Consider the following 15,253-nt stretch of genomic DNA (forward strand, 5'->3'; position numbering starts at 1 on the left):
GAGAGAGAGAGAGAAAGCACTTGTCATAGCGAAATTTGTAATTGAGCAATAATAAAGGGGTAAAGTAGAGATCAAATGTAAATTATTAAGAATGAGCTTATATCGCTTTTAGTGCAAACTTTTCCAATTTAGAGTTATATTAAATGAAAATGATTTTAAGTTTACATAATTTTAACCAATCGAAAATATAAAATTGCTGTTTTTCGCAAAGACACATTTTTCCTTATTGAGAAAGATGATTTTCGACGTCAATACCGATAATAAGGTGTTAATTTTCTGACACAAAATAATAGTGCGATGTCCACGAAAATACAATATAACTTAAACAAAAATATAATAATTACTATTTTTCACAAAAGGCATATTTTACAGTATTTGAAAAAATAGTTTTAGACTAGAATACTCCAATGATAAAACTGATGACTTCCCTGGGTATTCAGGTTTTAAATAATGATAAAGAAATAAATTTTTATTATATCTCTTAAGCGTAAGTATAGAAGATTGTACTGCCTTTCACTAAGATACGTTTAAATTATATTAAATATCAACTACAACTTTTCATTTCTTTTTAATCTTTTACCCGTTTTTTTTTTCCCTTTTTTTTCTTCATTTTTTCGTTTCTTTTTGTTTTGATAATCCCTTTTTGCGAAATCCATAGTGTGGTCAAGATTTTAGTTACAGGCAGTAAAATAATGATTCTAGTAGGAAACATTTTCTAAAAATTAAGCTATTTCACTAACATTTATTAAGATCATAATTGCCTAACTTATGTAATTAATAGATACATATGTTTGAATTATTGATTTGTAATGATAGGTAAAACAACTATTTTTATTATTAATTTTTTAAATTTAGATTTCATTATTAATTCATTAAAACATAAATGCTGCTATTACTAGCAAAAGTTTTGCCTAACAACGTATAAGTTAGTCATTAATCAATTTTAATAATACTTTATGTGGATACTATAAGTAGTAACACTATACATTATAAATCTTGTTAAGTTAACAAATTGCAACTCTGCTAAGCCTGATCTTAATTACATAACATGGAGTGGGAGTTAGCCTAGAGATATTTACTTCCGAGTGCAAGTGTACCAAGAAGGAACGAAGACTATTGAGACGTTCTAATTGTTTTGGTTTCTTTCAAGTGCATTGAAGAGTAACGACCCATATTCACTTCTTAAACTAATTCATAGATATCATAATGTAGGTACATAACAAGTTCTAAACTGCCAAATTTTTGTGGAATATTCTCTTCTAACAGTCCCGAAATGAATGTTTTAGTTATTGATTTCGAAAAATTTTAAAACCATTTTCATTACCAGGACTCGCGTACGTATTCCAAACATATGAAGTGATTGAACCAATGTATAGTATTAAACCAAGTTTTAAAGTTGTTTAAAAAAGCATTTTTCATTACTGACAATGAATTCGATAACCACATAATGAGATTACTATCAAGATCTATAAATAATAAAACTATTTATACAATAGACTTAATATTTCTGCAGTTAATTTTCACTCTGAAATAGCTACCAGTTACCATCTAAATGCTGCTTATTTTCTCAAATTACCACTCTTTACTCATATAAAACTTGTGTGCACAAATATAATTTTGAGACTCATGTAGCCACAAGTGCCTAAATGAAAACACAGGATTAGTTTCTTAATATCAATTTTAAATCTCGTAAATTTAGAAAACACTGACAGTTGTTATATGACACATTGCTTTATTACGTGGATAATTCTCATAAGCCCTCTGTAGTTAACCAATATGTGAAGAGCTTATGGAAGAAGCAAATAAGCGACATATTCGGGAAAATAACATAAAGCAACAATATGGGTATGTTTAAGATTGATAATTAATTTGCTTTCATTTGACTTTGATTGATATTGATTTTGCTGTGATTTTAACTTTAACCTAACAAATCTTAGTTCTGAGTATGCTTGCATAATTTTTATTTCAAATTAAGTAGTGGTAAATAAAGTAAGGTAAAGAATTATAAGCCTCACTCTCAAATAAATATATAATAAAATTGCACGGTATCTATAATAATAAATTTTTAATAAATCTTATAATAAAATAATCTACAATAAAATAATCCATAATAAAATAATCTATAATAAAATAATCAATAATAATAATAACTTTTTACCCAGATTATAGTTACTTTGAAATTGTCACATACCTCTTTCTTCCAATAAGCTCTTCCTTTATGGAAAGAGATTTGTTAACACTCCCTATATTTCCTCTGCGGGAACATCACGAATCACCACTTTGAATTTTAAAAATTTTTTACCTTACTATATAAATCAAAACACATGCTAGACTACAAATTCTCCTTCAAAATTCTGCATGAAATTCATACTTAAACGATTGCTTTACATTTCAACAATTAATCACATTTTGAGGTTAGCATCTGGTGCAATATCTCTTCACCACTCCTGGAAAAACTCAAAAGATGTCAAAATGAAATGGCACGAGCAAGATGGTTTCGAAAGAAGAATATACATCGCGATTTCGACATTAATTATTTTAAATCATCATATTGACCATCATAAACTTAATATCAAATTCTTTGAAAAATGACTTACATTGTGATACTCCAAGATTTAATAAAATTTTCGCATTTGAAACCATGAAAGCAAACATCAACTCAAGACAGAGGCTACTCACTTTTGTAGCAATGGAACTTTATTTAGAATACAAAATATTCGAATTAAATGTAACTAGTTACAAGATGAATGAGAAAAGAGCCGCTATTGGCCTCAGGCGCCCAGATAAATATTAATGATGATGTTAGTAATCACTTTTGTAACCACCGTTAGTTCAGTTACCACTTTATTATACTATAAAAGCGAGTTAAAATTAAATTTAATATTTAAAAAATTTTTAGTGTTTGTATTCATTTAATTAATGTTTAAAGAGAGAGGAGTGCAAAGAAGTTAATTAGATAAAAGCAAATGCATTGAAAAAGTACTTACATGAGAGGAAGTATTCCAGTTTGATGTAAAAAAATGGTTTAAATTTTTTGTTCCCATTTTGTTCGAAAAAAGTTTCCGTGCAAAGAGCACTCGAGGACAAACACTTGCTACACATTTTTAATCAATCGATGGAAATTGCTTTCAGATAAAAAGCAATACTTGTCTCCAATCAATTGATGATCATGGTTTAAAGAAGCCACACATTCACATCAAGTACTAGATTAAAAATAGGAGAGTATCAAACTAATGAACTCATTTGTTAATTGAAGAGTTTTCAAACAAATTCTTTTGCTTATACCATTTCGCTAAGTCCAGGAGTTAATTACAGAGTTGAATTCGAGAACTATAACTCATCAATTTCCATTTCATCAAATCCAGAAGTTAACAACACAGTTTGTTTCAAGAACCGTTACGAATGAATTTCCATTTCGTCAAGTCCAGAAGCTAACAACACAGTTTGTTTCAAGAACCGTTACGAATGAATTTCCATTTCGTCAAGCCCGGAAGTTGACAACACAATTGGATTCGAGAACTATCATACGGATTAAAAATCATGATATTCTAAAAGTGCAAATTAATTCTCGAAATTTGTACTTTTGTTGTTTTGCTGATGACTAGAAGTTCTCATCTCTTCTATCATAATTTTTTTTTAAATACTCCGTTAATGGGTTCTATACAATATCGCCACAAACAAAATAAGATTCAGTAAAAAGAATGTAAATTAGATAAGCCATTCAACAAATTTTTACCTAAATTTTTTCACAAAATTACAATTTATTTTTCGTAGAACTACATTATTTTTATAAGTTCAGCCAAGATATTCTTAAAATTCGTACTACTGAAACGAACTTTTGTCATTTTCTCATAATTCTAAAGTCATGTTCAATAATGGCAAACTAATTGGCTAAATTCGACGGTTTCTTCGTCTTTAACTTGTAGCAGAAACACCTTTAAATTCCTAAGAAAAGATATAGTTTACATTCTTGTAAGAATTCTAGAAGATATTAATGAAATAAGCCAATTATTTTGGAATATTTCTTTAAATAAGGAATGGAATTCATTGTTGCTCACGTGTTGTGTGTCAAATGAAGTGACATCCAACCGCGCGGAAGTAATGAAAGTAGTATTCTGTCGGAGAAAAAGATTCGATAGAATTTTTGTCGTTTTTTAACTGGGGTATAACCCAAGACGAAATGGCGACCTACATTTGAGAAATGAACTTTTCAAAAAGCAGAAAGTGTTACTCCGTCTCCTTCCGGCGAAACATACATCTTATTTAGAGGTTCTCTGTTACTTTTTATTCTATTTCAGATAACTCTATTTTTTCATACAAATACGGTGATATGTATTTTTGAGCTCAAAAGGATTTAGGTAACTTAAAACAAAATCAAAACTTTTTTTGGACTTTACATGTTCTTTTTTTTTTTGCAAGCGGATCTCATTTAACTACTACACTGAGAACGGCAATAATCTATGGGGAAAATAGGAAACAAAATAATATTAATTTAAAATTATAAGTTCAATTGGGTACTTGCAACTCGTGAAGAAGGTGAAGGGATAATCCCTTCACTTCTTCACGAGTTGCTTCCTCAATTCGTCAATTCGTCACGATATATACAGAGCCTGATTATCGCTTAGGCCCAATAGGCACGGGCTTAGGGCACACACTCTCTGGGGGGCCTCATAAATTAGTAAAAAGTCCACAATATTATTTTTTTTAAAAAAAAAAATACTGAAAAGTACCTCAAAAAAGACATTTTTTATTTCGAATTTACTTTATTTTGTTATATATACCAAACTCACGTAAATATGCACTAATCAAATTCGAAAGTACAGCTGAATTTTAATTGGTGCAATTTTTACTCCACCGTCTTGCAATGCAAATGCAACGCGAATGCATATTCGCAAAGTCTCTTGTAAATGATTAGTGTCAACAAGAACTAAAAGCTTATTCTGAACAAATACGTAAAACTGTAGTTGGAAGGCTGCAATCTTTAAAACAACTCAGTTAATCAGTGACTTTTAGCGAAAATCACTGATTTCACTTGTTTGTGGTCACCAAACTATTTTTATTTCTACACAGCATTGTTTTATATTTTGCTTTAATATTTAGTTGCGTAAACTTTATCTTAGAAAATTAATCTTCAATTGTCTGCTTTCAAATTTTTTTAGAACGTTTCTCTTGAATCATGCAGTTTAATAAATTCTTTTTATTGTTAGGACTACTCTTCAGAAAATTAATTTCAAAATATTTTGTTAGGGGCCCTGAAAATTTTGTGGGCCTTGGGCCTGAATTTGTCTTGATTGGTGTCTGAAGGGATTGAGTCTAACCATGTGATTTAAAACAGATTTGATTGGATACCTGTAGGCGACGTAACGCGTGCATGTCGAACCTGAATGGCTTCTAAATCGACAGATGCCACGATTTACCTACGAGGATGTCATTTACATGTATCCAGTTGTGAGGTAGTGGTTCCAAAATGGTGTTTCGCGGGAACCCGTGGACTCCTCGAAATTGCTGCAAGAGTTCCGAGAGTTTGGACAACATGGTCAGTTACAAAACACTGTAACGAAATTTATATTCAGTTAATTCTCCATTAGTTATTTGTTGTTGTTGTTAATTTACGTCGCACTGGAGCTGCACAATGGGCTATTGGCGACGGTCTGGAAAACATCCCGGAGGATGATCCGAAGACATGCCATCACAATTTTGATCCTCTGCGGAGGGGATAGCACCCCCGCTTCGGTAGCCCGACGACCTGCACTCGAAGTCGAGCACTTTACGGTAGCACAGTTTAACGAGGACCAATACCGCACACCCTCGATCCCTACGCAGACTGATCCAAGTGATCACCCACCCGCACACTGACCGTAGCCAGTGATGCTTGACTTCGGAGTTCTGCTGGGAACCGTGTCTTAACGATCAGTCCACTGCGGGACCCATTAGTTATTTAATATCTATCTGATAACTATTTTCAACGTTTATTTTTGTTCTTTTCCATCTTTATTTAAACGTGAACTACATTTCATTTCATTCATTTTCGATTTATGCATGCAATAAAATCAAATTATGAACTAGACTAGATAACACATTAAGCCTGTAAATTCAACTATCTGAGATAAAACCCAATTTTAAGACTAGTATTGTTAAAACTACACGATAAAAAGATTTTATTATTCATTCAGTCATTAAAAATTTTCTAAGAAAATTTACAGAATTTTAATTTATTTAGTATTTTTTTTATAAAGCAAATAATGGTCTTTAATAGATTACGTCTTTTCACATTTGCTAATGAAATTTCTTCTAAATCTAAGGGCTCTGCTAAAGAAAAAAGAAGAAGAAAGTTGATCATTCAGGGTTCCGTAACAAAAAAAAAATTTAGAACCGCTTGTATAAGCTGCGCAAAAATAAAACAATGAAGAGAAAAAGTGATAGCTGATTTCTTACGAAAACTATTGAATTATTTTTCGTTTTAGCTATCACTTTAATTTGAGAAAGTTTTCTTAAAAGAAAGTTTTCTTAAAAGAATATAAACTTTAAAGTTATCCTACCGTATGCATATTTTTCGTCTTAAGTTTGCCAAAAACAAAAATAAACAATTAGGTTCTTATTTTTTCAGGTTACACATAACGATCAAAAATATGGTTCATCAGTAAGTCACAACAAAAGCACCCTTACGTATTTAATACGGAAGAAATATCGGTTGTCGTGACGTTTCATTTCTGAAAGTTGGACCTGAAGTTAGGCCAAATCCAAGATGTTAGATCCTTATAAAATAATACGCGAAGTGAAAATATCTATTTGATGTATAGACAAGTTACGAAAGTATTCTTTTAAATGTAACTAAAATTAGGGAGACACCATCCTAATTTTCGTTTTTAAATATTAATTTAAATTGTTTTAGTCCTTATTGAAGGCTAAACTGTTTTAATTACAATTTATAATAAATATAGATTGTTTTTAAATAATTGAAAAAAACACCTTCCTAATAGTATGGAGACTTAATGCTCGAAAGAAACATGCACGAAAATGTTTTAAATTAGGAGTTAAAAAATTAAATTTAATGCTAAAAATTAGGAGAAAATTTTTAAAAAAAATCACCTTATGAATTCACTGCGATGACAACAGTCTGGGAACACCTCTTAATATCTTGCCGGACCTCCTTTAGCTCTAAATAGCGACTCGACGTACTCAACAAGTAGTTAGAAGTCTCTTGCAGGAATATTCAGCCTTACAGCCTCAATAGATATCCATAATTGCGAAAATGTGCTGGAGTTTGTGCAAGATTACTGACCTCTCGATTAAATCCCATAAAGGATCGATATGACATTCATGTCAGGTGATCTAGGTGGCCAAATTATTCGCTAGAATTCTCCAAAATGTTCTTCAAATCAGTCGCGAACTATAAAGGCAGGGGACATGGTGCATTGACATCCATAAAATTCTATCTTAGTTTCGATACATGAAACCCATGCAATGACTGCAAGTGATTTCCAAGTAACTGAACATAACTTTTTTAGTCAATGATCGGTACAATCGGACCATAGTCCATGCCACGAAAAAGCAGTCCACACTATTATGAAATCACCACTAGATTGCACAGTGCTTAGTTCTCAACTTGGATCCATAACTTTGTGGAGTCTGTAAAAACCTCGAAATCTCTCATCAGCTCTGACCAGCTAAAATCGTGACTCATCTGACCAAGCTACAGTTTTCTAGTCATCCAGGGTCCAGCAACTATGGTCAGGAATCCAGGAGAGACGCTGGACGTGATGTCATGCTGTTAGTAGAAGCACTCAAGTTGGTCTTCTGCTACCATATCCCATTCCAGTCCAATTTGGCTCCACCATCTTAACGAACACGTCCATTTTACGTCCCACACTAATGTTTGCGGTTATTTCAGGCAATGTTACTTGTCCGATAACACAGACAATTCTATGCACAAGTCGGCGGTCTCAGTCACTAAGTATAGGTGGTTGGCCACAACGTTGTCCATGGTTGGCCACAACGTTGCCCATGATATGCCTGAAATTTGATATTCTTGGCACACTCTTGACGCTATAGATCAAGGAATGTCGAATTCCCTCACAATTTCTAAAATGGAATGTCCCATGCGTCAAGCTCCAACTGCCGAGTCTGATAAATACTCATCTTGCTGTCATGATTACATCGGAAATATTCTCAGATGAATAACTTGAACACAAATAAAAGGCCTGCCAGTACACTATTACTCAGCATTTTTGCACGCGATACTACTGCCATCTGCCTTCTTGACTTTGCTATATCTTATGACTTTTGTCAACTCCTTGTAATCAAAATTAAGTTTGATCACTGTTTTCCATCTGTATGGTCGTTATACGTCATCCTAAAATACTTAAAAAACATGACATATCAAGTAAAATGTTTTTCTTTATTCGGATCTAAACAATATTGTCATTTCATTGTTAGTTATTAAATTCTAGCTTCCTCCAAAATTTAAATTTCTAGTGAAATTTTTAAATTTCTAGTGAAATTTTTAAATTTTACCAGCACTTAAAAAATATGACCGCATTAATATTAGATTTTTTATATTTTTTGTATAATTTATTCATATTTTTTAAGAAGCAAGCGAGACGTTTAAGTAAGAATTTGATACTTCTTTGTACATATGGGAAAATCTCCCAGTAAACGTGGAATCTATGACGTTTTTATTATTTAAACTCGTGGGTATTTCTTTCAAAGAAAAAAAAATATTTCAGTCATTTAAACGTAAATATTTTTAATCGCCATAGTTTTTCACAAGCACATCTTCCCTTACTAAGAAATAAGATTTTAATACTTAAAACTCTGATAAGATGTTAATTTTCCGACTCTAAAATATTTGTATAAAAATAAATTTTTACCTAAACGAAAACATACTATTCCGTTTTTGACAAAAATACGTTTTACCTTTTCTGAATAGAACTTAATACTAATAATTCGATAAAATGTTAATTTTCTGACTCAAAATAATTGTACAATAGTAAACTCGAGAAATTTTATTAAAGCAAAAATATACTATTTAAAAATACAAGCTTTTTTACAAAGACACAGTTCCCCATACTAAAAAAAATGGTTTAAGAATACTCCGATACGATGTTAATTTTCTGACTCAAAATATTTGTATAAAAAATGATTTATACTTAAACGAAAATATACTATTCCGTTTTTGACAAAAATACCCTTTCCCTTTTCTGAATCGAATTGAGTATAGTTTGTCTGAAGTAAGAACTCCTCTAGCCATTCGTCTGGACTCATGGCGGTGACTATGGTAACGAGGTATAACGATTTCAAGTAGGGTTGTGGAGTAATTGCTTAGGATAGGTTTCGTCTCGGGTCAGCGAGAAAAAGGGAATATTTTTCTTCGGTCTAATGTGTTAGCCCTATAGTGAAGAGAAGCTTCCCTCCCTGAAATGCTCTATTCTTGTTTCCATAGCAGCAGATGGCCCCAGACTTTGTGTCAAGGGGAGTTCTTACCGTAGACAAACTATACTTTGATAAGATGTAAATTTCCTCACTCAAAATAATTGTATAGAGATAAACTCGAGTAATTTTATGGAAACGAAAATACACTATTACTGTTTTTCACAAAAACATATTTTCCCATATTGAAAAAGATGATTTCAATATGCGAATTCTGTTTAAATTCCAAACTACGATAAGTTGTCAATTTGACTCAAAATAATAGTATAAAGTAAGTTTGTATATTTTTAACCAAACAAAAATATACAATTACTGTTTTTCTCAGAGACACATAGATTTCAATACTACGACAATGTGTTAATTTTCTGGCTCAAAATAATTGTGTAAAGTCAATTCGTATAATTTTACTTAAACGAAAATATAATATTACAATTTTTCAAAAAAGCATATTTTACCATATTTAAAAAAAACTATTTTTAGACTAGACCTATGATAAGATTGACGACTTCTCGAGGTATTCAGGTTTTAAAAAATTTTGCAGAAATAAATTTTAATTAATTAAATGTAAGTGATTGCCACTGTCTGTCACTAAGACTGTTTTCTCTTTATTGAAAAAAATTTTCCCAAATGATCGAATACAAGTTAATTCTTATGATTTTTTTCACCTCAGTGAGCATTTGTTACGTCATTGGTTGATTAAGCAGAACTCAGATAAATATCCAATCGTGAGAATTTTTCACACAGCTGATGATTAATTAGGTGATGGAAAAGTGTAATGAGTAGCACGACTTGTGCCGACTCTGAAATTAAGAACACATTAAAAACACATTTAATCCACTCTTAATTTGTATTCCTCTCTAAAATTTCCTTGACTAATAAAGTCACTGAGAAGGAATCAAAATTTCATTGAACATGCTCGTTTTCACTCACTTATTCAAACTTTTTTAACTTGTAAAAACCCTGAAATTTCCATTGGAATATTAGCTTATTGAAAAATAAATACACATAATTGCGTACAAAATCTTTCAGTACTTGATCCCCATAAATTAATGAAAATTTGCAAAACATCATTCTTAAATAAAAAGAACAGAAAAAAAAACTTAGACGTGATGTTTTTTATCTATTTTGCCACGAAATATGCACAAAATAAAAAAAAATAGTAATAAACCTTTTGATCGAATAACTTTTGAGCTAATGATCAGATTTTCACAACTAAGACTAAATCTTAATGATTCTAGTGCCTATCCATGCTAGTCAGAGCCGGATTATACCTTTCGTAGGCCCTAGGCATAGCCGTTTTCGGGACCTCCCCTCCCCCCTCTTTTCAAAATATATGCTAAAATTTTCTTGCATATTTGTTTTTACATTTTTATTAATATGGATTTTAATTTACAAATTTGTTTATCGAACTTTATCTGCAATACCGACATACTGCCGATATTGCAGTTGATATCGATAATACCATTATGATTAGTTCGATCGATAACTATGTAAACACTTCACGTCAACAATACAACAACAAACCAGCAAAGAAAACAGTGAAATTGATAGTGAGATTAATTACAAGAAATATTTATGCTACAAATAGCTTCATAGTTTTCATGATACTACTATGATAACTAAGTGAAGGAAATTAACATTGTCAAAAGTAAATCTTTTGAAATTATTTATAAATAATTTTGCAAGGTAGGTTAAATGTTTACTAATAGAAAAAAAAATGATTTAATACTATTTTAATAAAATGTTAGTCATGTTTTTTCTAATGAGTCATTTTAGCAATTGACCAATGTTTTTTATATATATTTTTCAGGATCATAAATTATAGTCAACAATTGGATTTGTATTCATTGTTTGGTGATATTAAATCTATATTTTATAATATTATATTTTTATTTGTATCTTCATAATTTTGTGCAAAATACACTTGCTGTTTTTAAAGCTAAATTATTTTTGTCAACAAATTTTTTTCTCCCAAGTTTTTCGTAGGCCCCTGAATTTCGTAGGCCCTAGGCACGTGCCTAGTGTGCCTATAGGTTAATCCGGCCCTGGTGCTAGTTAATTAGTGCAGACGAATAAGTATTCTTTTTTTTTACTAGATTTGGCTTTGTATTTTTCAATATCTGAAAAATATAGCCCCGATTAAGTATTGCTATTAGTTATGGTAGAAGAGCGTTTGAAAATTTGGGCCCATTAATGCTTTATTTCATCTTTTGCACATTTCACCGTTTAAAAAAAGGCGTATTTTCAAATTTTTATTTCTACCAATTACAACAAATTCCTTAAAAATGATATATATTCGAGATTTTTGATAAACAAAATATATTCCTTACATTAAGGATATAGCAAAATACGGAAAAAGTAAAATTAATATTAAGAGGACGAAAATTTCGTCACTAAATCATATTTCTCAAATTACAACAACTCTCATATTTTCAGGGTCCCAAATCCGCCAAAAGGAAGATATGTATACTCAAAAAGGTACTTTTTTTCTGCTTTGTTAATATATCGTCTACTAATTAATTAGAGTCTTAGTACGTAAAAATCCGATCATTACCTAAAATGTTCTTCTAGGTGTTCGATTTTTATTTTTGCGGTTTCTATAATTTTAGGTATTATTACATCTTCCATGGAGTAATTAAAAATGACGAATTATCACAGCAATTTTTATATTTTCGAGGTTTATAAAGAGAGTGAGTTTGACATTTTTTAAACTATATTATATAAAACATAATGCCATCATCACATATAGTCAATGAAAAGACACTTATCACGTGATTTATTATCAGCGAAAATGTAATAGAAAGGATGACCAAGTTTTCCTACTTGAAGATTCAGTTTCTTCTGTTATCATTAAAATAAAATTGATAAAAGTTTTAAAGCCATTGTTACTCTTTAAAATATTATCTTGTCCATAATTTAAAAGTATTTACATTTTTTAAATTTTGATTATAAAGTTTATCAACACTCACAAAGTATTCCTTCATTGTTGTCATGATCTATCTTCGCGATATTATCTTTTTGTTATGCTATGTTATCAATAATGATTGCTTTATCTTTGTTTTTGATACACCTGTGTATCAAATACAAAAATAACGCGATCAGCATTGGTATTTATCATCGGTGGTCGGTGGCCAAATGTATAAACCAGAATCTGGCTATCAGGACTCGTTCTTACGAGTGTTGGCTAACTTCCTTCCGTTCTTACGAGTGTTGGTATTCCTTCATTGTTGTCATGATCCATCTTCGCGATATTATCTTTTTGTTATGCTATGTAATCGACAATGATCGTGATATTATTGTTTTCAGTAATTATAGTTATCAATAATGATTGCGTTATCTTTATATTTGATCCACCCGTGTATCAAATACAAAAATAATGCGATCATTATTGGTATTTATCATCGGTGGTCGGTGGTCAAATATATAAACCAGAATCTGGCTATCAAGACTCGTTATTACGAGTGTTGGCTAACTTCCTTCCGTTCTTACGAGTATTGGTATTCCTTCACTGTTGTCATGATCCATCTTCGCGATATTATCTTTTTGTTATGCTATGTAATCGACAATGATCGTGATATTATTGTTTTCAGTAATTATAGTTATCAATAATGATTGCGTTATCTTTATATTTGATCCACCCGTGTATCAAATACAAAAATAATGCGATCATTATTGGTATTTATCATCGGTGGTCGATGGTCAAATATATAAACCAGAATCTGGCTACCAGGACTCGTTCTTACGAGTGTTGGCGAACTTGGCTTCGTGGTTCTTAAAACCATTAAAAACTCTTATTAACCATTTTACAGTTATAAGTAATTATATATTTCAAGTGAATAATTTGACTTTGACAGACTTTTTTTTTTGGTTCAAGATTTAAAAAACAAATATTACTGGGTAGCAATCATGGGGTATGGTGAACGGTAGTGATCAGGAAGTTTTACCTCTAACTAATTATACAATGAGACAATAGTTCCCAAATTTTTTTCGCCTATGGAACCCCGAATGGTCGTACTTCTTTTGGGGGAACCCCAAACTTCATAAATTAAGTATACTAAGACAATTGTGAAAAATTAATTATATAATACTACTTAATTTTAAATTATTTAATTATCGTTCACTTAAGAACTAAAAAAAACTTTTATAAACATTGAAAATGTTTTTTTAAATATATTTCCTTTGGAACAAATTTAGTTATTAACTTCGATTCGATAAACAAAAGAAATAATAATGCATTTTTTTACAAATACATGTTCTTTTCATAAGTAAAGATTGAAGAAGATAGAGGAATATTAGTTTATTATTTCTTTTAACAGGACGAAATTGAAGTCTTGACTGAGCAGCTCCAGTAAAGCATTATATTAATTTATTACGCAATCTTCACCTTTCCTATCCTTTTATTTCTTCCTACTGCGCATTTTAATAGAAGGCGTTGTTTTCTTTTATTTCAAATGTTTCTTTTACATTTAGTTAGTTTCATGAAATTGCTGTTGTTCAGTTTACTGTGAATTTTTGTATTTTCATTTTTGTATTATATTCTCAAGATTTTGTTTGATATTTCTCTTTCGATTTGACTTTATGTATTTCTTGCATTTCTTCCTGGACTTTAGTAAAACCTTCGGGGTACTGAGAGAGCTAATTTTGACATTTGTCTGGCTCTCTCAATAGAAAAGGTTTTGCTCTATGGCTTCCGGAGCTGGTACCCCCTGAAGACGTCGGCTTCGATGGCCATAATTTTATTTCCATTGTTTTTTTTTTCTCTATTTCTTCAATGTCCTTTTCATAACTCATTAAATACATTGTAATTAAAAAAAATTACATATATTTTAAAATATTGTCATTCATTGTATATATTTTTTAAAAAAATATTTGAAATTATTTTAAGTAAAACGCCACTAAAAAGTTATAATACATGGCCATTTCAGTTTAAATAATCTCGTAAAAGCAACCGAAATAATTTCGTATATAATGGATTATTGATTAGATCTAAACATAATTAAAGGTTTCAAAAAAAAAAATTTAAATAATTTTACTTTTAATTCCTTATTAAAGGAACCCCTGAAACCTAGCGTACCGCGGAACACCATTTGGGTACCGCTACAATAAACTTTTCAATAGAAAAAAAGAAACATTAAGAATACTCTTTACTAAACCACTCTATGTTTTGTGAGTATTTAGCCTCTGGAACGATATTTCAGATAATGTACAGAAGAAATAAACGCAAAATGAAAACTTTCTACTTCAAAACCAGATTTAATGTTGGAGGAAAGTTATAAGAAAAAGAAACTTCTTCGCCATCTGGTATTTTCCATTAAGATAAGCAATTTTGAAAATTACTCAGGAAATCAAAAGCATGTAATGGTCATCTTCCAGAGTTAACGATCAAGTGAAAACGATTGGATAGAAAAGGGTTGACACATTTGCCAACATTAAGTGCAATTGAAAGAAGTGGTGAAGCATACTTCAGTTTTCTAAGAAACAATTGGAAATCATATAATAGAATTTAATATGAATAATTTGGATATTACGTTTAAAAAAATTCGACCGAGATTTTGCTATTGAGATCTCAAATTTACATCATCACATTATATTTGTTATGTCCTACTTTCTAAGTTGTCCCACGGTACGTAACGGTTATGGGGGACCATGAAGTTAATTTGGTGGTATGCCAGATTTTGCTTTATATATGTCATTAAATAATATACACATAAGTGTACAAAATCCGATTCTATCGCGATTATTAACGATAACATACATATCGAATACGATAACATCTTGATCGTTATTGATAACTATAATTATCGAATACGATAATTTAACAATC

At 30.7% G+C, this 15,253-nt stretch overlaps 1 protein-coding gene across 1 annotated transcript in view; it reads right to left on the minus strand.

The window, feature by feature from the left end:
• The window catches only part of LOC107447858 (lysophosphatidylserine lipase ABHD12-like), a 47,346-nt gene extending 43,003 nt beyond the window's left edge, over window positions 1-4,343 (minus strand). The window contains exon 1 of the mRNA XM_016062889.4: window positions 2,988-4,343. Within this exon, the coding sequence (XP_015918375.3) occupies window positions 2,988-3,102 (115 nt within the window). The 5' untranslated portion in view covers window positions 3,103-4,343. The remainder of the gene's footprint in view (window positions 1-2,987) is intronic.
• Window positions 4,344-15,253: the final 10,910 nt, after the last annotated feature.

This window comes from Parasteatoda tepidariorum, chromosome 2 (assembly GCF_982258835.1).
Source record: "Parasteatoda tepidariorum strain Cologne lab strain chromosome 2, Ptep-v5.0, whole genome shotgun sequence".
In the NCBI taxonomy this organism is placed as follows: Eukaryota; Metazoa; Arthropoda; class Arachnida; order Araneae; family Theridiidae; genus Parasteatoda; species Parasteatoda tepidariorum.